The sequence below is a fragment of the Gigantopelta aegis genome, chromosome 12 (assembly GCF_016097555.1).
Source record: "Gigantopelta aegis isolate Gae_Host chromosome 12, Gae_host_genome, whole genome shotgun sequence".
Taxonomy (NCBI): Eukaryota; Metazoa; Mollusca; class Gastropoda; order Neomphalida; family Peltospiridae; genus Gigantopelta; species Gigantopelta aegis.
The window spans coordinates 50,818,892-50,843,206 of NC_054710.1; the positions used below are offsets into that span (position 1 = coordinate 50,818,892).

Here is a 24,315-nt window from a genome sequence, read left to right on the forward strand (position 1 = left end):
GGGCAAAGATGGGGATAAGCTCTGCCCAAATATAGTTCCTGTAGGAACACAAATGGTCCCTGAGTACATCAAAGAGATCATCAATTGTGGCTGCTCCAGTGACATGCCATGTGAAAGTAATCACTGTGGATGTAACAAAGCAGGAATGGCATGCTCAGTTTTCTGTGCCTGTCAGCAATAGGATGCAGCGTCAATATGTCACGACAGAATGAATATTCTATTACCTGACGGTGATGATGAAACAAGTGCAGAAGGGGAAGATAGTGATGATGACAATAACACAGATGATTGACGATGTTTGTTATAAGAAATATTTTAAAACCAATCACAGAAATATGTAAACTCTGGTTTAGTGACTTATGTGTAGGTACATGATATACAGATCATTTACGTAGCCAGATTTGATATCATCTTTGAATAGAAATTCGTACAGAAATCAATAAATATTGTGTATAGTTGATCAGTATTGTGTTCATGAGATCTTATAACAAAGCATTAGACTCCTTACTGTATCATTATTAGTCAGAGGGTCAGGAGCTGAACATGGAAAGTTGTTCCAAAGTTGTTGTTTTTCGAACAAAAACGTACCGAACTGATTCCTGGAAACATGAATGGTCACCAAAACAGGGTATATTCTCGTAGCCGCTTAACCATAGCAATGAGCACTATTAAAATGTCTTAATCATATTCTTTGACCCTCGAACCATATGTATAGAGCCCTCATACGTCAACTTTGCTTGCCTTGTTACAGAGATATTGCAGAAAAGGGATTTTTCAGTAATGGCGGTCGCTAATTTGCATATTTATGAAAATGCTCAATGGTGGTAGAATGCCATCACGCAGTTTCATAGAGAACAATACCTACATAACATGAAAACACCGAGAAAAAAAACTTTCCCGGTTCAGCTATTTTAAAAAATCGCAACCCCCCCCCCAAAAAAAATTTAAAAAAATAAAATAATAATAATAAAAAAAATAAAATTGCATTAGCCATCTGATTCCGTTCCGTTCCATTCCGTTCGGTTCATGTCCGTTCCGTTCCGGTCCGCGTTTTACCAAGAAAATGGTGTTTGTCGCGACTTTGTTCAGACGCCGTTCCATATGTTTATCGCCAATGTCTCAATTGGCTATGGTCGGCGACAGTCACATTTCGGACCTTTATTTTATATTTTACAAAAGGTACTTTTTATTTCTTTCATCTTTTAAAATAAACCCGACCTGTAAACAACGTTGTCTGCTTGTTATAGAAATATGACCGAAATTAAGGTTAGTAGACCAGTTTTTATTTTGGGTGTTGGTAAAACACGGACCGGAACGGAACGGAACAGAACGGAACGGAATCAGATAGCTAACGCACGTTGTTTTGATTTGTTTGTTGTTGTTTTTTTTGGGGGGGTTTTGGGGTTGTTTTTTTTGTTTGCGATTTTAAAAATAATTTACGAATACGATTTATGTACGTTTTCAGATGAAAGATAAAACATTCCATTTATACTACTGATACTAATTATACTGCTGATACTAATTATACTACTGATACTAATTATATTACTGATACTAATTATACTGCTGATACTAATTATACTGCTGATACTAATTATATTACTGATACTAATTATACTGCTGATACTAATTATACTGCTGATACTAATTATACTGCTGATACTAATTATACTGCTGATCCTAATTATATTACTGATACTAATTATACTACTGATACTAATTATACTGCTGATACTAATTATATTACTGATACTAATTATACTGCCACTTCTGCTGCTGCTGCTACTTGATTTTGCAAGTAAGGTTTTGATTGGTCGAATGAAAGGTCAACTGGACATGAGCTCCAACGGGCTGCTGTTAGATCCACATGTAATAGTGGAGCTGATTTTAAATAGATTGAACACTACTTGACACGGTGACTGTGGGGGAAATACAATTGCATACATTCATTGTTGAGATATTTTCTCTTCTGTTTACACTAAGCAGTGTCACATTTATAACCAATGGCAGGACGGCCGCTATTAACTGAGCTCCAGGAAGCTCGGGGCACTTCGAACTTTGACCCAGCCGGATGCTATTTGGTATAGTGCTACCTATAACATACTACCGGTAGGTATATATATATATATATAAACCCCACACAAACAACAAAAAGAACCCAACAAAATAAAACAAAACAACGGGAGGAGGGGATCTCGTACGACTCCCCCCAATTTTTGAGCCAGCATGATACTCTAAAACTGGCAAACATCGAACATTATTTTTGCTCATATCTCATATATCTATAAATTGGCTTCCAAAATACACTAGCATGCAGGATTTGTCTGCTATAAATACATTTTTTTTTCGGGGAGTGTGTGTGTGGGGGGGGGGGGGGGGGGGGGGGGGGGCGGGGCACCCTAGCAGTCGCGATCATTTTCGACCCCCCCCATCCCCCGCCTCTGAAAAGCTGGCAACGCCCCTGAAATGCCTTGAATATGCTATCCAATCCAATCCAATAAATCCGTCTATAGCCAATGTGTTCTAGTAGTGTTGTGACAATTAGGGGCGTGGACGATGTACACGTACGGAACGGCGTCTGAACAAGCCCGCTACAAACACCATTTGTGCATGCGCAGCTGCGCAGGACAGGAAGAATACTAGTTGGTGTAGCCGCGTTTTTAAAACGATCAACTGAGAAGTAAGTAGGCATATTATATAAAGTACAATGCAATTAATATTTAATGTTATGTGATAGTGAAGGCGTGTTTGCTAAATTATGTTCTCGTAAGCCAGAAACATTTTGTACCAATGAATTACAAGTGACCAAATACAGAATGGGGCTTACACCAAGACTGACAAGGTCGATGACTGGGTGTTGGTAAAACGCGGACTGGAAGGCAATACAATATACAGATGAGTATTGTAATTTCGAGACCCTAAGGTTTGACTTGATCGGAAGGACCATACTTTGAAATTGACAACAATAAAAATGCTACTTACCTGTACATAAAATATACTGAGAGTGAGAGGCATAAATAACGCAATGGGTATTTCGCTAATTTCTTATAGAAATACTATGTCATCAATATTAGTCATGCAGACAAATGACATATTGGTAACAACTGTAACTGAAAGAAGATATTATTTTATAAAATGTGGTTATAAACAAAGAACACAACTGGGGTTTTTTTAACAATAAAATAGCAATGTTTTAACATTACTTACCATGACACATTGCAAAAAAAGAGAGAATACACACACACACACACACACGTTTGCTTGTATAGGGAAACGACAGCAGGCAATGCACATGCAAAACTATGTTCATATGCATTGCTGTGTTGTTGTAATAAAGACACAAGTTATGCTTTTTGTTAACAACTCATTTCACTTACAATCCTCTTTCACTTACTGTTGTTACCAATATGTCAGTTGTCTGCATGCTCAATATATATGATTTGACATTTCTATAAGTTATTTATGTCTATCAGTATATGTTTATAGTAATGTGATCAAATCCACTGGAACATTGCTGATAAAATAAACACCGTTCCAAACACGCTCCCCCTAATGGCGTCCGGTTAGAGTATTGCAAAGTCGAGAGTAAACACAGTGTTACTTTATATGACGTCACATTCAATTAAGGTCACTTATAAAAAGTGTTTTGTTTCTGGAACATGGATTATATTTATTTTACATTTAAAACAATCCTCCTTTTTTAACCGACTGATGAAAAGGACGGTAAAATTGAACATAAAAAATAAACATCACAAGTCTGTTAGTACTCATTTAATTACGTTATCGTGGCTTACAGTCCCTCCCAATGTGTCACGTGACCGAAAGTTGCCATCTTTGCCATCCGACCTAAACCGTGTGTGTCTACTTGTGTATTGTTGATAATGCTGGGTTTCGTTTCCGGGGTGAAAACAGGCATTAGAGAAAACAGTTAAAAACTATTTAAACCTGTTTGTATCGCATTATTTCTGTAAAACGTGTTCATAACCTCTTGGTGTCTCACCTCATGTTTTTTTATTCACAAAACCAACGGTTGGGTTAAACGCAAGTGTGATAATGAATTTCATGAAAGTCGCCGAGTCTCGATTTTACAATACTCGGCCATACAATGTAGCTCAATAGAAAACTATCACAGACTTTCCGATAGGTGGTGCTCGTGCACTATACACACTAGGGTTTCGAACACGCCCATCCAGAGTCCGACCTCCGATAAGATCGGTGGCCTGACCCGGGATGAGGGGAGAATAGAGTTGAAAATGGGCAGAATTTTGAAAATAGCTATTAGTAAAAAAGTTAATAGAATTAAAAAAATAAAATTAAATAAAAAGTTACAAGCCAAAAATAAAAAGAATTGACAGCTCGGCCGAATATTTATATAATTTGGAGCATTTTAGATGGACAGTCCAAAAATAAATAAGAGAAAGAAGATTTAATAATATTAAAAAAAAGAGAGAATAATTTCGACATATAATTTGGAACTCGAGAGAGCAGAGCGACACGTCTTTCCTCATCGAAGGCATAGCTGGGAGTGTGTATTTTCGAGACACACTGATTGATGTATCCACTCTATTATTCCCGGCCTATTTATGAGCGTATAACGGCGAAAAATCAAAACACATAATAAAAATCTACGAAATGCTGCAGACAGTGGCACATCACGTAATAGCTATTAAATGAGTACATATTTGACTGATAATATATGACTGATATTGAGTGTTTGCAATGAAAAAAAGGTAAGGGGGCATTCTTTTAGTACGTACGCATTTTGGGGGGGGGGGGGTTGAACATTTAAGAGCCATTTTGCGTACGCTTGCGTACGGCGGGGTGGGGGGGGGGTGTTATTAGGGTAAAATAAAAAATATATATTTGCATTGGATGAATAACACTACCAATTTTCTCATTGATCTAGGCAGTCCTATTGTTTATCAATATTTTGTTGTCATGTGCCCCAAAAAGTTGTACCTACTGGTATTAATTTCCGACTTTTAGGTTTATAGTTCCGAGTTAGTTCCAGTTTTATAGTTTTGTGATTAAATCATTAAACATGATTTGAATTTTTTTTGTAATTAAAACAGAGCAGACGTTCCGGTTTATAATACATTTAGAAACATTTTATTCGTCGTCAAGCGTTGTTTAATACATTTGTACAATGAGCAGTATTCATTAATTATAGTATACCATGATGACATCGACGGTGGCATTGTCTACATTTACTGGTACTGACTGATGATCTTTTGCGTATGTACGCAAGGGGGGGGGGGGGGGGGGGGTATGGGCACTGGCGTACGCATGCGTAGGGGGGGGGGGGGGGAGGGGTGCAAAAAATCGGAAAATTGTGCGTACGTACTAAATGGATGACCCCTAACAACATTTATAGTCGCACGCCATAGTTTCAGCCCGCGAAAATTAATTATAATTTTGGTTAATCTACAAAACTGTAACACACTTAGATCACGTTTTTTATAAAATAAAGTGAAAAAGCTGGTTTTATATCGAATTTTGAAAGTTAGTATTCTGATTTCACCGGTAGATGTCGCTCGAAGCACAGAAATGCCTATGTCACGACACATTTCCCAGAGTGCACACAGACTTTGGGTGCGTTCCTTTCACCTATCCTGTTCCAACTGCTGTCCTGGACAGCGAAAGGAATGAGTTTGGGTGCTTCTGTTGAGGAAGTGGCTGCTGCAGCAATCATGATACTTGAATCGGAATAAGACGACAATGATAGTCCGTCACTGACCATGTTGACTATACTACAGTGTTTGAAATAATAAATTTTATATATAAACCGCAATTAGCCTACATTTGCTATTCGGCACCGGGTACTAGTGGCTAACCTATTGTTATTAGCAATTAGATGCACCGTTTATTATTGTTGGTAGTAGTAGTAGTAGTAGTAGTAGTAGTAGTAGTACAGTCTGTAGGAACCAGAGGTGGGGGGCACTTACACTCCCCAGGACGAAAATGTAAGTTTTTTGTCCTACTCTATTTAAATAAAGGTAACACTATAGTTGTTATGTAAATAGCTAGCTTTTTAATTCTATTTCTATCCTTCAGACATGTACTAAATTGGCTGTAAAATATCAATGTTTATAAAGAGGTAACCGTAGTTGTTATGTAAATAGCTAGCTTTTTAATTCAATTTTTACCCTTCAAATGAGTACTAAATTGGCTGTAATATATTAATGTTTATAAAGAGGTAACCGTAGTTGTTATGTAAATAGCTAGCTTTTTATTTTCTACCCTTCAAACATGTACTAAATTGGCTGTAATATATCAATGTTTATAAAGAGGTAGTTGTTACGTAAATAGCTAGCATTTTAATTCTATTTCTATCCTTAAAACATGTACTAAATTGGCTGTAATATATCAATGTTTATCAAGAGGTAGTTGTTATGTAAATAGCTAGCTTTTTAATTATATTCTTACCCTTCAAATGAGTACTAAATTGGCTGTAATATATCAATGTTTATCAAGAGGTAACCGTAGTTGTTATATAAATAACTTGCTTTTTAATTCTATTTTTACCCTTCAAACATGTACTAAATTGGCTGTAGGCCTAATGTAGCAAAGTTTCCCTCGTGAGCGTCAAGAACTGTTGCATCAGCCAAAACTGTTAGCAGTCACAAATTTCGGTAACTTATTCTGTTAAACTGTCAAAACATACAGGTTTTTATCTTTGCTAGTTGTGGATACTTATAAAAGTGCTAAAAATAATTTAAGGCAATTTACAAATGGTGTCCTCGACAACCAGTGCTAACGAATATAATTTTTGGAACATGAATATATATATATAACAATGTTCATGTCTCATTAGTTTCCTTGTAAACTAATGGTCATAATGGTAAAAAACAAAAAATTGGTTAAGATGCACTCATAATTTTAGTAAATATAACAACAAACTCTAAGAAAGATGTGTAGGGCCTATATTAAAACATATAAGGAATACAGCATTTCCTCTAATAAGCACCCAGGTGCTTATTCATTTCAAAATTGTTGCAGACCAGGCGCTTATTGGAGACCCGGTGTAAAAGGAACACAGGTCCGTAGGAACAATAGTCCTATCGGACCACCATAGCTTAGGAACCATAGTCCTACCCGGACTTTAATTCCTGGTTTATTTTAAAGTTGTTTTTATCCTAGGACTTGTATTCCTACCGGACTTAAATTCCTTCTATAGCAGTGACAGAAATACTAGTCCGGCAAATTAGATGTCCGCTTATTATACTCTGCAATTTGCACGAGCTACCAGAAAGACACGAGAAAAAAAAGGTGAGGTTTTCATAGCCTTCCCTCGTAGTGTGATGGACAAGTGTACCAGTTTCTTAAGATTATTTTGGGTTCAAACCTCCATGTCAAAAATATTTTTAAGTTGGAGTCGATTTTTGTAGTCGTCTTAAATTGTTGTTAGTATATTGAAGTAGGACGAATATCTTGCTTTTTTCAAAAGTATATAATGCAACTACATATATAAAGTAGGCTATATGTCCATGTGTTCAACACGAAGAAATATACCCCCCCCCCCCCCCCCCCAATATGTAGCCCAAAATTGTATAAACAAATATATATGAAAACTGGTAACTAAAAAAAACTTTACATTTGGTGAATAACAAAAGACAATTCCTATATACACCAACATAATGTTTAATAATATGTTTTGTAGGTTTATATTTTGAGGGTAAGCCACAATCTGATTAATTGTGATTTTCTTAATCTTTGTCCGATCGGACTTCCATTCCTCGGAATCCTAGTCTGTGGGACCTGTATCCCTAGGAATGTAAATCTGTGGGACGTGCATTCCGAGGAATGGAAGTCCGTGGGACTTTTATTCCTGGTACTCCTAGTCCACAGGACTTTCAATCCTAGTATTCCTAGTCCTCTGGAATTTATTTCCTGAAAATCCCTGAAATAAAACTTTAAAAACTGTACTTAGTTCTAGTAGTTAGTACATATAACTAGTACTATAATGACCAATTACTACAATATAAAATAACAGGAATAATAAGCATGAAAATTTGACTTTTATTGATGAACAGTTAAAAATAGCATCAAAACAATTAATTATCACCGACTGCCTTATGGCAGTTTTGACCATAAAAAAGCATAAGAGATGAAAGGGTCTGTATTATTATACCTGGCCGTTGGGAACACCATAAGCATTCGAGACTGGGTGGAGGTGGGGGTCGGGGGGTCACTCCCCGGGGGGGGGGGGGGGGGGGGGGCAATGGACACGTTCGGGCAAAATGAGCTGGCCTAAAATCTTCACCATGCATTTCCATAATTTTACTCACAATATTAGTTGTAATCCATGTAAAAATGCAGACTGATTTATTTGGAATCCTATTTAGCGTCTTGGTAGTAATGCGAATATAAATATACGTTGTGTTCCAGATTCTGACATTGTCGTTTCATTTGGCCAATAAAAATCAGCAAAAAGGGAGCCTGAATGCCTATTGCGACCAAAACTGTCAGGTGTAAAAGTGTCATGGTTAGTTAGTCTGTTTAAAAGGATCTTTGTAAATTGTGTGTGCATATGATTGACAGTCTGATAATTGTTCAGGGGTTACTGTTTTGTTTAGTAGCCCATTGAGTTGCTAAAACCTACTCTTAGTCATCGATATTTCTATTAATTGATAAACATTAATGAAAACCATTTCACTTTTTTTTTTTGTATCGATGGTATGGTTTGTTGGGACTAAGATATCATAGAGGCTAGAGTCTGATATGTCATATGCTAGACCAAATAATTTTTTGAAAATGAACAAAATTGACAAAACAGGCACATGTTCAGTAAGCTATGTAGGGGAGAGGTCTAGAAATTTGCTTTGAAGAGGGGTGTTTAGAACACGCCACCCCACCCCACATCCTATGTACACGCGCCTGCAACATTATTGACAAAAATGTACAAACTTAAAATTATATAATAACAAGATAATGTATATAACGCAAATATCACATATTTATAGGTAAATTATTATTATTATTATTATTATTATTATTATCAAATACCAGTATATAATATCTAACAGATAATTGTGTTGGTATATCATATGGGCAAGCTATACTTATTTGCGAGTACTAATATGCTTCGAATTATAGAAAATGTTTTTGAGTTACTTTTAAATGTTTAAATATTTATTACTTGGAACAATACGCAATGAATAAAGACCTTGGTTCTGCTCATGTAATAAGGTCAACAACATGTTTACAAACTCTTGCAAATGATATAAATGGAAAATATTGGAATAAATAGAAAACATTTAAATAGAGGCGCTAGTATCCTAAGTTAATTAAATAATCCAAAACGGAAACTGGTTTTCGTTTTGTTTACATTTATAATTTAATTTTTATGTGTACGACCGGACTTAAATTTTGATTGTCCAGGAATGCAAGTCCGGCCCAGACTTGATATCCTGGCAGCCAGACCAGTATTCCCAAGGAACATAAGTCCTAGGACTTGCATTCCTAGGTATATTAGACCTAGGACCTGAATTCCTAGGAGATTAAGTCTGGTCAGACAACTGTTCCTACGGACTTGCATTCCGTTTACACTAGCCTTTATTTTTGCTAACAAATTTTAGAAATTAAAGCTAAAAAACTACAAACTTACAATTTTATTTATTGTTTAACTTTGATTTCGATCTGTTACAAAACTTTAAACTTTTGCAAAACAGTCAACGAATTAATATTATTTGTCCACGTAAAGTGCTTAAATTATGCCAGGGAGTAATCAGTTTTCGGCTGTCTTACCAGGCGTTTATTGTGTTGTAAAGTCTTACTGACACGACGCTTATTGGAGGTCGTCGCTTATTTGAGTCCCGGCGCTTATTAGAGGAAATACAGTATACAATTTTGCCAAGTATATGTGAAGACACTTTTGCCAGAAAGTATTACAATCATGTGACTTCAATAGCCAGATAATAGTACAGCTGACGACATAAAACTAAAACAAATTGAAAATAAGTTTATTTCCAATTTACAGTGTTTCAAAATCAAGAAAAAAGAGGTATTAACAAATAATCCTCGTTTGTGAGTCAGTGGCGTAGCCAGTATTTTATAGGTGTGTGTGCAGGGGGGGGGGGGGGTCCACATCCTTTAGGAGTCGTGTTTTGGGTCGACGCGCAAATATAACAGGTGATGTGGAAGGAGGTGTGATCGGAGATGCGGTGGCTCCGTGTCCCCTCCTACTTAACCCAGTGTTATGAGTGTTAAGTTCAATCTTAATTTCTTTGCTTCATTGAACCTCATTTATTGGACGTCTGTGAATGTGACTATTAAAAACACAACACTTTAATAAATTTATCTATAAAAAACCTCAAACAAACAAAACAAAACAAACTTAAAAAAAAAAAATAATAATAATAAAACCCCACAAAGTATAGATACAAGTCCGTAGAAACCTGGGTGGCCGGATTAAACTATGGTTTGTGCCTGACGCCGCATGTTCAAACGATGTAAACATTTGGACAATGAGTATGCTACTTGGTCAAAGCTTGGATTAAAATATGGTTTGTGCCTAACACCGCATGTTCAAACGATGCAAACATTCGGACACAATGAGAATTCTACTTGGTCAAAGCTTGGATTAAAATATGGTTTGTGCCTAACAACGCATGTTCAAACGATGCAAACATTCGGACACAATAAGAATTCTACTTGGTCAAAGCTTGGATTAAAATATGGTTTGTGCCTAACACCGCATGTTCAAACGATGCAAACATTCGGACACAATGAGAATGCTACTTGGTCAAAGCTTGGATTAAACTATGGTTTGTGCCTAACGCCGCATGTTCAAACGATGCAAACATTCGGACACAATGAGTATGCTACTTGGTCAAAGCTTGGATTAAACTATGGTTTGTGCCTAACGCCGCATGTTCAAACGATGCAAACATTCGGACACAATGAGTATGCTACTTGGTCAAAGCTTGGATTAAACTATGGTTTGTGCCTAACACCGCTTGTTCAAACGATGCAAACATTCGGACACAATGAGTATGCTACTTGGTCAAAGCTTGGATTAAACTATGGTTTGTGCCTAACACCGCAATTTCAAACGATGGAAACATTCGGACACAATGAGAATGCTACTTGGTCAAAGCTTGGATTAAACTATGGTTTGTGCCTAACACCGCATGTTCAAACGATGCAAACATTCGGACACAATGAGAATGCTACATGGTCAAAGCTAAAACAACGGCGGAGCTATTTTTAACAAGTTACTACCTAGTGATTTTGTTTCACGTTTGCACGATTGGTTTCAAGGCATGCTCTGGGTGATCATAAAAATTCGCCAAAGTATAAAACAAGCAAAACATATAGCTATTTTCCAACAAAATATTAATTATTACACACATTTATTTTCGCGAAATTAAAATAAAATTTGCCAACTGTTCTTAAATTTCGAATTTGGCGAATTTGGCATGCAATTTATCATGCAATGTTACAGACCAAGTTTATTTTTCAAGGCGATTGACACATTGTTCATAGAGTTATGTCCCTTCAACTTAGGAGATATGGAAATGTGTTGAGCTTGGTAGGGAGACATGTATTGCTTTAGCAGTGTGTCAGATTGCTAATCTTAGTTTATTTTTTTTAATATATTCATCATTTAGCAATAGTTTTTGTTGTTTTGTTTTGTAAAAAAAAAGAAAAAAAATCCCCCCCCCCAAAAAAAACAACAAAAAAACAAAAAACACACAAAAACTGGGATATATCGTGTTTTGAACCCCCCCCCCCCCCAACAACCCCAAAAACAAACATTAATATAATTATATATATCAGAAAATAACCGGGTTATATTTGTAAACATCGGTGCACATGGTAGTAAGTTACATCCATACTAGTTATAATATCATAATTTTGCATTTATGAATCAAATGCAGTAAGCTAAAATAGAAGAAACTACGGTTACCTTTTCTTAATACCTGAACAAAATGGATATTTTGCATCTAAACTCTTCATATATAGTACACATACACGTGCTTATAAACGCATATAGCCCTATAATCATGGATCCTAAAGGTTTTAGTTGGTGTGTAACAAATTAGAAGTAGGTGCCATCTTGCTTATAGATAGTACAGCAACAAAGAGGGCTGGTTACCCATGTCATCAGTGCTTGAAGCTTTAAAACATATTATTATTTACAGGTATGGCTTTTTCACAAATCATCTTTGAAGTTATTCTGACCATCGCTCTTATTAGAGACAACTCTGTTGAAGGTAAATATTCAGAAACTTTGAGATACAGGTATTGGCGTTAGTGCCTTAGTTAATATTCAGAAATTCAGATTTAAATTTAATCTTTGAGATACACACATTGACAACGCCATAGGAGGGATATCTATCTATCTATCTATATATCTATATATATATATATATATATATATATATATATATATATATATATATATATATATATGCAATTTATAACATTCACGTAACAAGATGGTTGATAAACATATACAAAGACCAATACATAAAATTATATAGGAACATTACACTATAAATGCATTAGATACATGTACATATTTAAGAACATTGTTATACACATACCATAGGTTGGTGTTCATATAAATATAATCACGATATACACCGTATGTGGCCAAGTACCTATACGCAAATATGTTATCGTAATGATAATTATATGTTGCTTTTTTATTTGGTTAAGGACGTTTAGTCTGCTTCGCTTACGGTTCATTAATGTTTTTAATTTATAAGTACTTGGTCGTTTATAGTAAGAATGTATATACTGGACCCTTAAATTATGAAAAAAAATTACAAACAAAAAGATAATGAAAGTTATAGCCAATATCGTTTACGTTGCATGGTGTACAAAGTCTCTCTTATAAAGGCATGTTATTCCAACGACCAGGTTTAATGGTAAATAATGGTTAGACGTTTTAAATTGCATCATAACTGATCACAGTTTTTTCAGGAATATACTAAAATAATTTAAAACAAATCATGTTTCTTTATATTGCTCGCAACGTTTCCCTCTCTATGAATCTGATACGTTATTTCTCCATATTTGCAAATATTGATAATATTGCCTTTGTTTGATTTGTTGCGAGAGACAGTTTACTGATATGACAGATTGAACTATCAATACATTGCACATTCCTTATACCGTTGACACATCAAATTCAGTTCTGTCCAATGCGTGTCAATGCATATCAATGCGTACCGATCCGCATTAGGACTAGCCGTTGACACACTGCCGCCCAATGCAGATCATACATTCAACGGGTCTAGTTGTGGGACACTTGGAAGTTCCTTCTCCCGCTAAAAACATAACAACATAAGGTTGACGAGGCTCTGTCCAAATCGAGTGTGTTGATAACAGTTCCATCATTATGAACAACAGTAGCATTCGTCGTCACGTACAAGCATGTTTTATGTTATTGTGTAAAAACAATTAGTCATTTTTCACTTTTCACAACGCCGCCATTTTTCAAATGAAATATCACATGACTTGCACCATGTGATCTTAATGACCCGCACTAAAAAATATTCATCAGTGTACCGTTGACACACCGTTTTAAAGTTTGGTGTGTCAACGGTATTAATTATCCAAAATGTTTTTTTTTTTTTATAGCGATGATCCAATTATAGTTGATTCTGTTGGTAAGATGATCATTTAACATAGTTTTGTATAATAAGAAACATAGTTGTGATTCTTTTCCTGATATAAGCCATGCCCACTAGCATATCATTCGTCTATGTTTAGCAGCAGGTAAAATATGTCAAAAGAAGTGGATTTGTACAGTTAAATACTAATATATCATTATTCTCGTGCCCCCAAATTCCACAGACATATAATAAGATTGGAAGGACCACCGAGTCGGACATTTTAAGTTTGCATTCAGTTGATAGATGGTTTTCCTTTGATTTTGCTAGTACATTGTGCATAGCCTTAGTAGCGTGTTGTCTTAACCTATGCTTGGTAGTTCGGAAATTATTTAATTTACTAAAAGTAATTCTTAAATATTTGTATTCGTTAACATTTTCTAAAATAGTGTTTCCAATATTTAAAGTATGTCTATAGTCTTTAGCAGTTCCGTTAAAAATCAGTATTTTTGTTTTGTTACTATTAATTTTAAGTTTCCAATCATTGCAATACTGGTAAAACGTATTTAACGCCGTATCATTGCATATAACAAAGGATGTGCATAGCAATGTCTACCACTGTCTTAATTGGAATTCCTTCACATCCCTGGTTGTATAAATAATATTCTAAATCTGTCATATCAGTAACCTGTCTTACTCAGGCTACACTAATGATCCAAATTCAACATAAAATCAGAAGATAACATTTATTTAATTGGTTTATTGGTTCATTTTTGCAACATAAGTATCTACATTTACCATTTGTTTCATAAATTAATACTATTTGTTTTTCTATTGCCTTATCCATAGGCGTACGGGCACCCATTTTTGTAGGGAGGAGGGGAGGGGAGGGGAGCAGGCTTATTTTTGTCCGATTCTGGATTACAACGTTTATACATAGAATTACTGTCTAACCGCTATATAGGATTGAACAAGAACTGCCACACATGTGTACATGGATTGCAACTAAAACTTTGAGTAGAATGATGGAAATACATGGTGAAAAGTATTCATGTCAGGTAATTTTTCCCCGAATTTGAGGATTTTCTCCAGGACTTGGGGAACAGTTGACCCCCCCCCCCCCCCCTTGCCCCCATCCAGTACTGTTATGGCCTTAGCAGTTTGATGAGTTCGATTTTTCACTCGCCTAATCGTTCTGAGGTGTTGAAGTAAGGTCTGTTACTATGTGTAACTGATTATTAACTGCATCGCCTCTGAAGGAGTTTCAATTTCAAGGGATATATACATGGTTGTTAAAATTAACCAGTTGATCAAACATGGCTATGCTATAACTCAGATAGAGCATATAACTTTTACAGTCAAACCCAAAGTTCCAGTTGCTTAATATTTTAATTATTACACATTAATATTACATAATGTATATATTTTACAGGTGTAGCAAGTGCCACTCTTAACTGCACAACTGGTGGACACACTGGACAGGAAACAACACTAGCCTGTAAATTAACAGGAACCATTGTTAATGGAATGAGATGGCTGCGACCCAACAGTGGAACACCAGACATCTTGATGCAGTGTAACAGCATTAATGTTCGATGTATATGGGGTTCTCGTATTACTGGATACCGTTACAATGCTGATTCATCTACACAAACCATTATTGTAACCATAGAATCCTTCAACCCTAACACCGATGCTGGAGACTGGTTATGTAGTGATGGAGCACAATCCGTTGGCCAGTCTATATGTAACAAAACAGTCGCTTGTAAGTACAGTAAAGTACACTTGGAATGAACAGGCTCGGAACAAACTATTGCATAGAACGAACTGATCATAAAGTACCCCACTTACCGGTATACTATATATTATCAATAAGTTTTAATGTCTACGACAAAATATGTATAACTAATTAACTTTAAAAACACACAAAACGGGTAGTCCCACATTGTTAATTCCAGTGTTAAATTACTGTGTACAACCACACCGAACAAATCTGCGCTTGATTTGCTGTCGTCTGCTGGTCATTCATTTTTAAGGCTTATTTTCTTACAATTATTAAACATTTTCACCAACAATAATGTTTAAGCATGTAAGTATTTTAATAGAAACATGTATAGTCAGGGGGCCACATCGAGCTATCGTACAGACAAAAGAGTTTTACATTTTCCCATAAGATATACTTCTTTAAACACAAAATATCAGTAGTACTATCGTAGAGTTTATCCACTTCAAACATTTTCATTTTCCAGGACTTTTAAGCACTATTTTGGTTCATTTTCCAGGACTTTTTTTTTTTTTTTTTTACATTTTCCCAGGAGTCTGAATACATTACCAGGAAATTATTTGTTTGTTTAACGACACCCCAGTACTGTTTATTCAGTGGTTGTCATGTGGTCCGGGTCTGCATCTTTCCAACACATAAGGCTCGTATTTGAGTTCCTTTAAAAAACAAACCAAAAACAACGATTTCCAAGAGTGACAAATTCTTAAGTCCGAGCAGTGTTTTGGTGTTTTTGTTTTTCTTTGATTCCTGCATTAGAGCACCTGTGTTTTGTATGATTTGAGGAGAGATCTTAATGTTGACTGAATTTTACCATTAATTAGTATGTAAAATGAACCCATGAAAACCTTTAGCTAGTTAGTGTCTGAACACTAAGGGCTATAGTAACAATTTTTAAATCCAGTATTATTTGCCAATTGCTCTAAAATACATTGAAAATTTTTTGCTTTTGTCCTACTGTTTCCTTCTATTTTCCCTCTTTTTTCTATATTTTTTATCAAATCAGCTGACCGATTTTGTAATAAGTTTTGTTGCAGCTGTTGTAGTGATAGTTGGCTTAGATATAACAATCTCACGTTCTGTTTTGTCAGATGGTCCCGTTCCAGGCAGTATTAACTTCAATTCTACTGCAAGTGTTGAAGAAGGACAAGACCTGACTGTGGACTGCACTACTGACTGTAACCCGCCATGTGACTACTCCTGGACAATGGGTGATAATCAAATCACAACAAGTCCGCTGTTAAACCTGACCGACATCAGCAGGAATCAGGACGGGAATGTGTACAACTGTACAGCGACGAACATTGTTATACTTACATCTATAAGTAAAAACTTTACGCTGACAGTCACTTGTAAGTATTTTACTTTAATTCTTAACCTTTGAATAAAATTGAACTGATTTGTTCCTTAATGTTTTTAAATGGTATATATAGATATATATATATATATATATATATATTGATGACAGCTGGTAATTAGATTCTACATATAAGCTTGGAAAACCAAAATTGTGACATTGCTGTTTGTTTTATTCTGGAGAAAGTTTTTTTTCGTATCTGTTTAGTGTGTGTATGTGGGGGGGGGGGTGCTTTTTGTTTTATTAGCCGTTGGGCTTAGCCAGAAAAATTATTTACTAGCCCGACGGTGAACAAAACCTACCAAAATACGTCAGACTATCATATTCTAGAAGCCCTGATTTAAATATTATTGTACAATCTGTATGGTGCCAAATGTGCAACTATGTTTTGTTTCAAATGTTTACAGCTTTGTTCTTATAGAGCGTGTACTTTTTTAATTGCGATTTGTACATAATTAGCTCAAAAAGATACATTTTCACTTTGATATACAAATACTCTGAACATTATTACTCAAATTAATTAAATTAATTTTTGGTTAAAACATTTTCATTTCAAAGCCAATACAAATTCCAAACGTCTTCTTTTTTTTCCTCTTTCTTTTTTCTTTTTCTTTTTGCTAGAACTATTCGGGGCTCACCTTGAATCAAAAATACCTGTAGCCATAATTTAGCGAAATTGGATTTTTATTAGCCATAATAAAAATGTTTTAGCCAAAATTGTTTTGTGCAGTACTATAACAGAGTATTCCTATATTAATATGAAACTGCATCTCTTACAGAAGTAATATACAGGAGCTGATGTCACTTCTCATCCAAGCTGAAGTACCAACACATACTGTATAGTTTTGCCTGTACGTCGATCTCAGCTATAAGTCGAGTCCCTAATTTCTAGATGTGAAAATGTAATTGTTTTATCGACCCATATAAACCAAATTATAAATATTAAAAGTGTTAAAAGTATTTCTTATTTTTAGCAAATGAGAACATTATTTTACAAACTTTGGCTTTGTACATCGCGATATGCATATTCATTTTTCTAAGACCAGTCATTACATGTTCAATATCAATTATACTAAACTGTCTAACAGTCAAAATGTCTATTGTTTCTTCACATAAATAAAACACTATAGAGACCACTAAAACGAAAAAACTAGGCAGGGTTCGTACACGTCCTTAAATTCCTTGAAACTCCTTGTTTTCCAAAACTTGAAACTCTGATGACTGGATACATTTGTAGTCATCACTTTGCTTAACTGCAATAATCATGATTTGTAATGAATTTTAACATGCATTTTTCATTTGTTAAAATGACAGTATGTGTTGGTAGTCTGGGTATGCATCTGTCCAACACATACAATATATCTTTACTTGTAAGTCGGTCTCGGCTGTAAGTCGAGTCCCTAATTTCAAGATGCTATTTGAAAATGATTCCAGATGCATATGACTCGTATTCCCTGCACAGTTGATGCCTGCAATATGTGCAATGGGCATATGTACTAACTAGTGTATTATGTATTAATATATAAGTCACATTCCCCAAAGAGACAAGGTGGACATAACCCTACACAGTTGATGCCTGCAATATGTGCAATGGGCATATGTACTAACTAGTGTATTATGTATTAATATATAAGTCACATTCCCCAAAGAGACAAGGTGGACATAACCCTACACAGTTGATGCCTGCAATATGTGCAATGGGCATATGTACTAACTAGTGTATTATGTATTAATATGTAAGTCACATTCCCCAAAGAGACAAGGTGGACATAACCCTACACAGTTGATGCCTGCAATATGTACAATGGGCATATGCACTAACTAGTGTATTATGTATTAATATGTAAGTCACATTCCCCAAAGAGACAAGGTGGATATAACCCTTCTAAATATTAATGTCAGCTAATTATTATTTTAAACATGAAACTATCATTCAGCAGTAACCTACAAGTTGTACAACTGACTTAAATAATAAACTTGTATATGTAAATATGTATAATTAAGTGTGTAAATAACCATAATTATTCTAAATACTGACATCTACACTGGATTACATGAAAGCCAAAGCGGCCAACAATCACAGAATAATCACCAATGTCCCTATTTCAAAACTATTTTCTAAGATATTTCCTAAAATGCAAAATGACATGTTTTTATCATCAAAGATACACACATTGGTCCATAATGGTGACGAGTTGGTGATGTGAATATTGAGTGAAACGTTTTAGTTGAAATACACACGTACGTATTGCGGGCAAGTAATAATACAATATGTTCACGATAGTTTACCTAACAAAGGGGGATAATTTTGGCATATATAAATTTTATAGAAAAAAGGATACTTTTTAAAACTATATTTAATTAAAATTGGCTATGAACATGTTTTATGACCCAATATACAATATTCTAAATATCGACATATATGTACAATCCCCACCACAAACTATTCATATGTTCTAAAGAAAACAAAAACAACAACAAATTTCGCATTGATGCTATGAGGCAGTTTTGGGTACTGGCCTTGAAGGTCAAAATTATCTTGACTTTGATTAGAAAAAAACAAACAATTTGTTTTTGTAAGCTAAATACTACATAAGTTCCACAAAACTACATATGCCAATACATTATCAAGACGATTTGTTTCAGGTCATGTCAACCAGAATGCATCTACTAGTATGGAGATGGTGGTATTCTCTAAGTAAAAAAGAAAATGCTCCGAGCAAAGGGAGTTTTTATCCCACAGTGACAATCAAGCACTCCTTCTTTGTTCTCTAATAAAAGCGCAGCTGGTCGAAAGAAGACTGAGATAGCCAAAGGAATTAAAAAACTAAGAGTACTAGAAAGTTCATTCATGTCTTTATTTTGTTGCTGCAATTCTCAGACCTTCTTGCCTTTTAATTGGTGGAGTACTTTCCTGTTGCAATGGACATTCGAATCTTTTTGCCAACTTTAAGTTCAATTGGATCCCTCTCCCACCATTTCGGTTACTTCTTCAGCGGATCCATCAGATATGCATGTGTCGATTGATCTTGAGTGTAGGTATGGTATATATATAATCAAGGGTAAGGGCTCTTTCCACATCTGAGTGAGTGTCTTTTTTTTAGAATTCCTGATAATGTCTCTTTGGTAACGTGCCATATGGATGAAGCTGTTTTGCTTTGGCTTTTCCTTGGCTTTGATATTATTTCATGTATAGGTTGCTTTTTCAATCTTCAGAACTTGGAAGCTTGTATCAGTGTCCATGACTCTCTATCTTTAAGGAGGTGTAGTCCAGTCATTGTGTTTAGAGCTTATTTGGCCATTGATGCTATAATCTGCACCCCATGATGATGCTGACTTGGTTTCGTAATTAGCGTGCATACGTTTGCTCTGCTTGTACATTTGTCTATTTTCGATCTCTTCGGTCAAATGTTATTTGTAAGTAGGTAGGCTGTTTATCTCCAGGCAGTCTGTTCCCTTCAATCTGGATATTGGCTATCAGGTCTTCGTTGGCCAGGCTAAAGATTGTATATGTGGTTTTCTTTGGATTTAATTTGACCAACCATGTTCTTGCCCATTTCTCATTTTTTGGCAGAGCTTCTTATATTCTCGCATTTGCTGTTGTGATGTATTTATCCATATACCTGATTAGCAGGTCACATGCATACATTGCATCATGAATCCATTGTGGGATATCTCTTAGTATATCATTTATGAAAATGATAAAGATAATTGGGGAAAAGACTCCTCCTTGTGGTATAACTTGTTTCAAAGTTCTCTTTCTGCTTTGATGTCTTTGATTCTGGACGTGGGCCTTCCAATTTAGCATATACATCTGTACATGTGTCCCGATATTCAACACTGGTGCGTATTCAGCTTCAATGCATCTGTCCTAACTTTGTCAAAAGCTTTCTCTGAGTTCTAAGCTTTCCTATCCAGACAGGAACCAACAGTCTCGTTGTCACGGGGATTCTATAATACCCGTAACTGAATGAAACACGATTGTCCAAATATCTCTCCTAACACTATATCTATTAGATCTCTCTGTAACGGGCGGTTATACCCTAATGTGGCTCGTCTAGGTATGATCAGAGATAAGATCTTATATAAAGTATATATTATTATAGCACGTTTAGTTCACTAGAAAACACAACAAAAACACAATACACTTTGGAATCTGTATTAACCTACGCTGACAAATGTACTGCCGCAGTAGTTAATTAACAACAACAACTAATAACAACCCAGAACTGATCACTTAATTAGTTGATCTCTAGGTGTCTAGTTTACACAATATGCTAATCACTTCACCGTGACACAACACTCACACGTGTGATGATTGAGAAACGCTTCCAGGAGAATTTAATTAATAAAGGAATTACAACTCTATTCCTAACTGGTTAATTTTTAATTAACCCTTACTACTCGTTCAATAACGTGTGATAATTGAGAAACGCTTCCAGGAGAACTTAATTAATAAAGGAATTACAACTCTATTCCTAACTGGTTAATTTTTAATTAAACCTTAGTAATCGTTCAATAACGTGTGATAATTGAGAAACGCTGCCAGGGGAACTTAATTAATATAGGAATTACAACTCTATTCCTAACTGGTTAATTTTTAATTAACCCTTAACTACTCATTCAGTAACCTTGTAACACAAAATTAATACTGGTACCTACCACAATAAAGACAATAACCTACAGTTTACCTAGGTCCTCTAGGATGACTGGTTAAGCTTTTTTATAATTATTTAGGACAGTGAGCCTACAGATTACTGCGTCAGATGACCGGCAGCACCGTCTAAATAATATTGGTATAATACAGTATTAAAATATTTAAAGTCACATCAATCACATCAAGGTTATACACAGAGCAGAAATAAAATTATTTACCAGTCCGGATGGACAGCGATCCCCTGGAGCCTTCCTATGTTTCTCCCTGATATCTCTAAAATCCTAGCTATTTATTCAAAACTCTAAGAGGCAGCGAATATCGCCTGGGGGTACAAGGCGGTACCTCACGTATCATCTGATATTTCCACCTCTGCCAGAGTCGGTATCTTTCCTTAGATGACCAGACATTCTGTCGCCAGTCGCCAAAATCACTCTCGGAGGTATTACGTAACTACTGGTCACATGGCCTCCACAGCTGGACTAAGTGCATATTGGAATGCATGGTCGCGCGAAGTTATTACGTAACAAGTTGCCCATCTGGGCTAAGTGCATTTGGAACTGCACACGGTCCTCTAAAACAATTAATATCGCCACAGGCGAAAAGAAATTAAGAGCATGTACCGTCACACTCGTGTTGATCATGACTTGAAGAGAAACTGTTCAAGTTTCAGTTTGAACTACATTTAATGTCATTGTTCACAGTTATATAGCTTGTTTATAATTAGCCAATTTGGCTAAATGTTCAATAAATGTTTGGCAAATTTAAAATGTTTTAGCCAGAATACTATTATTTAATATGGGCTCATAATAGAAAATGAAAGTTAGAAATATTATTTTCCAGGCTTGAAAAACAACAACAACAAAGGATTATTTGGGTATGTCATAGAAAGTCAGTGCAAAGGAAACTGGTTGGACATTGTTTTTGGACAGAACAGGCCAAACTACCCAGGTTTCATGTTTTGCCACTGTCCTACTTTCCCCCACATTTTTGTTATATGTAATTAATAGCTTACTGTTACATAAGACGTAATATGCTTGTAAACCTAGTGTAAATAACAACTCAATTACTCGGAACAATGACTAAAGGCTGTGTACTGTGTCAAGCATTGCATTTATTATTGTATACACCTGGAAAAAAAGTATCGCAACACCCAAAACAATCAGGCCTCATATCAAAATTTCTAAATATTTTAAAAGTCTGTTTGTGGGGTCCACAATCATGACCCTTTTGCTACACCATATATTGAGATACGATCTGCACGTGCTACCGCATGCGGGTAGTGAAACGTGCATTACGAGTACCCCGCACTGGGCAAAACACGTGTTTCACGCTACCGTTCTTACTGTTAGAAAACTGAGAAGATTTTGTGAATTAATTGATGTTATTAGAATATGGGGCCTCCCCAACTGTCAGATGCTGTCAGATGGCAGGTTATCGGCATGCGGAATGTGGGTATGTCCCTGAGAGCCATCACAAGAAATGTTGGCCATCATGCATCCACCATCAGCCGATTGGTCCAGAAACATCAACAAACCAATGACGTTAAGGACCGTAATCGTTCCGGACGACCACGTGTGACAAGTCATAGGGAAGATACCGCCCTTCTGAGAATCACCAGGATTCATCCGTTCATGAGAAGTGGCGTGTTGAAACGAGAATGGCTGCCAAATCGTCGTCTTTCACACAGAATGGTGCGGAATCGACTCAAGGCAGCTGGGTATAGAGCCAGACGACCCGTCCGACGTCCGTTGTTAACCCGTGCTCACATTGCCGCACGGCTGGCCTGGTGTCAACAGCGACGTCCATGGAATTTAGCATCATGGCGAAGAATACACTGGTCGGACGAGAGTCGATTTCTGTTGTTCATGACTGACGGTAGAGCCCGTGTCTGGCGCCAGAGAGGTACAGCTTATGCCCAAAGGCACATCTTGCAGCAGGTTCCATTTGACAGAGGGTCCATAATGGTGTGGGGTTGCATGTTACACGATTGCAAACTCGACCTTGTAACTGTCAGGTAAAATCTAAACGGACAACGCTACCTCACAGACATCTTGGACACGGTTGTTGTGCCACACTTTGATAATCATCCTTTGAACACAAGGCCAATTTTCATGGATAACAATGCTAGGCCGCATCGTGCACGTGTCGTCACTGACTTCTTACACCAGGAGGCAGTCACAACGCTACCCTGGCCTGCCAGGAGTCCAGATTTAAACCCCATAGAGATGATCTGGGACATCATGGGTCGCAGGGTACGTGAGAGGGAGCCTCCAATACAGAATCTGGCGGAATTGGAACAGACTCTGCAACAGGAATGGAACAGAATACCTCAGCGTCATATGCAACGTCTCGTACAGTCGATGAGGAGGACGGTACGGGAAGTTATCGCCGTCGGAGGAGGTTACACCTGTTACTGAGGGTCTGGGAAGTCGATTTTGACGAGGGTTCTGGATTTTATTCTGACTGGAAGGGGTTCCACAGGATCTTGATAGAATGTTATGGTTTGTGTACTTGGGTCATTTGTTGAGGACTGGAGGGCAAAATATTGACAGTGACTGCACTTGCACCGGCCTCGGTGGCGTCGTGGCAGGCCATCGGTCTACAGGCTGGTAGGTACTGGGTTCGGATCCCAGTCGAGGCATGAGATTTTTAATCCAGATACCGACTCCAAACCCTGAGTGAGTGCTCCACAAGGCTCAATGGGTAGGTGTAAACCACTTGCACCGACCAGTGATCCATAACTGGTTCAACAAAGGCCATGGTTTGTGTAATCCTGCCTGTGGGAAGCGCAAATAAAATATCCTGTCACAATGACCATATTTTTGACGTCCAATAGCCGATGATACGATAAAAAAAAATCAATGTGCTCTAGTGGCGTCATTAAATAAAACAAACGTAACTGTTCTATTATAATTGGCTGCATCTACTTTATTACGTAACTGTATGCATCTACTTT

At 36.4% G+C, this 24,315-nt stretch overlaps 1 protein-coding gene across 2 annotated transcripts in view; it reads left to right on the forward strand.

Moving 5' to 3' along the window:
* The first annotated feature begins 2,609 nt into the window (after nt 1-2,609).
* LOC121386582 overlaps nt 2,610-24,315 on the forward strand; it is a 31,851-nt gene continuing 10,145 nt past the window's right edge. The window contains exons 1-5 of one of the 2 annotated variants that reach the window (XM_041517533.1): nt 2,610-2,680; nt 12,147-12,218; nt 14,998-15,330; nt 16,437-16,697; nt 19,349-19,533. In XM_041517533.1, the coding sequence (XP_041373467.1) occupies nt 12,149-12,218; nt 14,998-15,330; nt 16,437-16,697; nt 19,349-19,404 (720 nt within the window). In that variant the 5' untranslated portion in view covers nt 2,610-2,680; nt 12,147-12,148 and the 3' untranslated portion in view covers nt 19,405-19,533. Of the gene's footprint in view, nt 2,681-12,146; nt 12,219-14,997; nt 15,331-16,436; nt 16,698-19,348; nt 19,534-24,315 lie in introns of those variants that run through there. The other variant, XM_041517532.1, reaches the window with a different exon arrangement.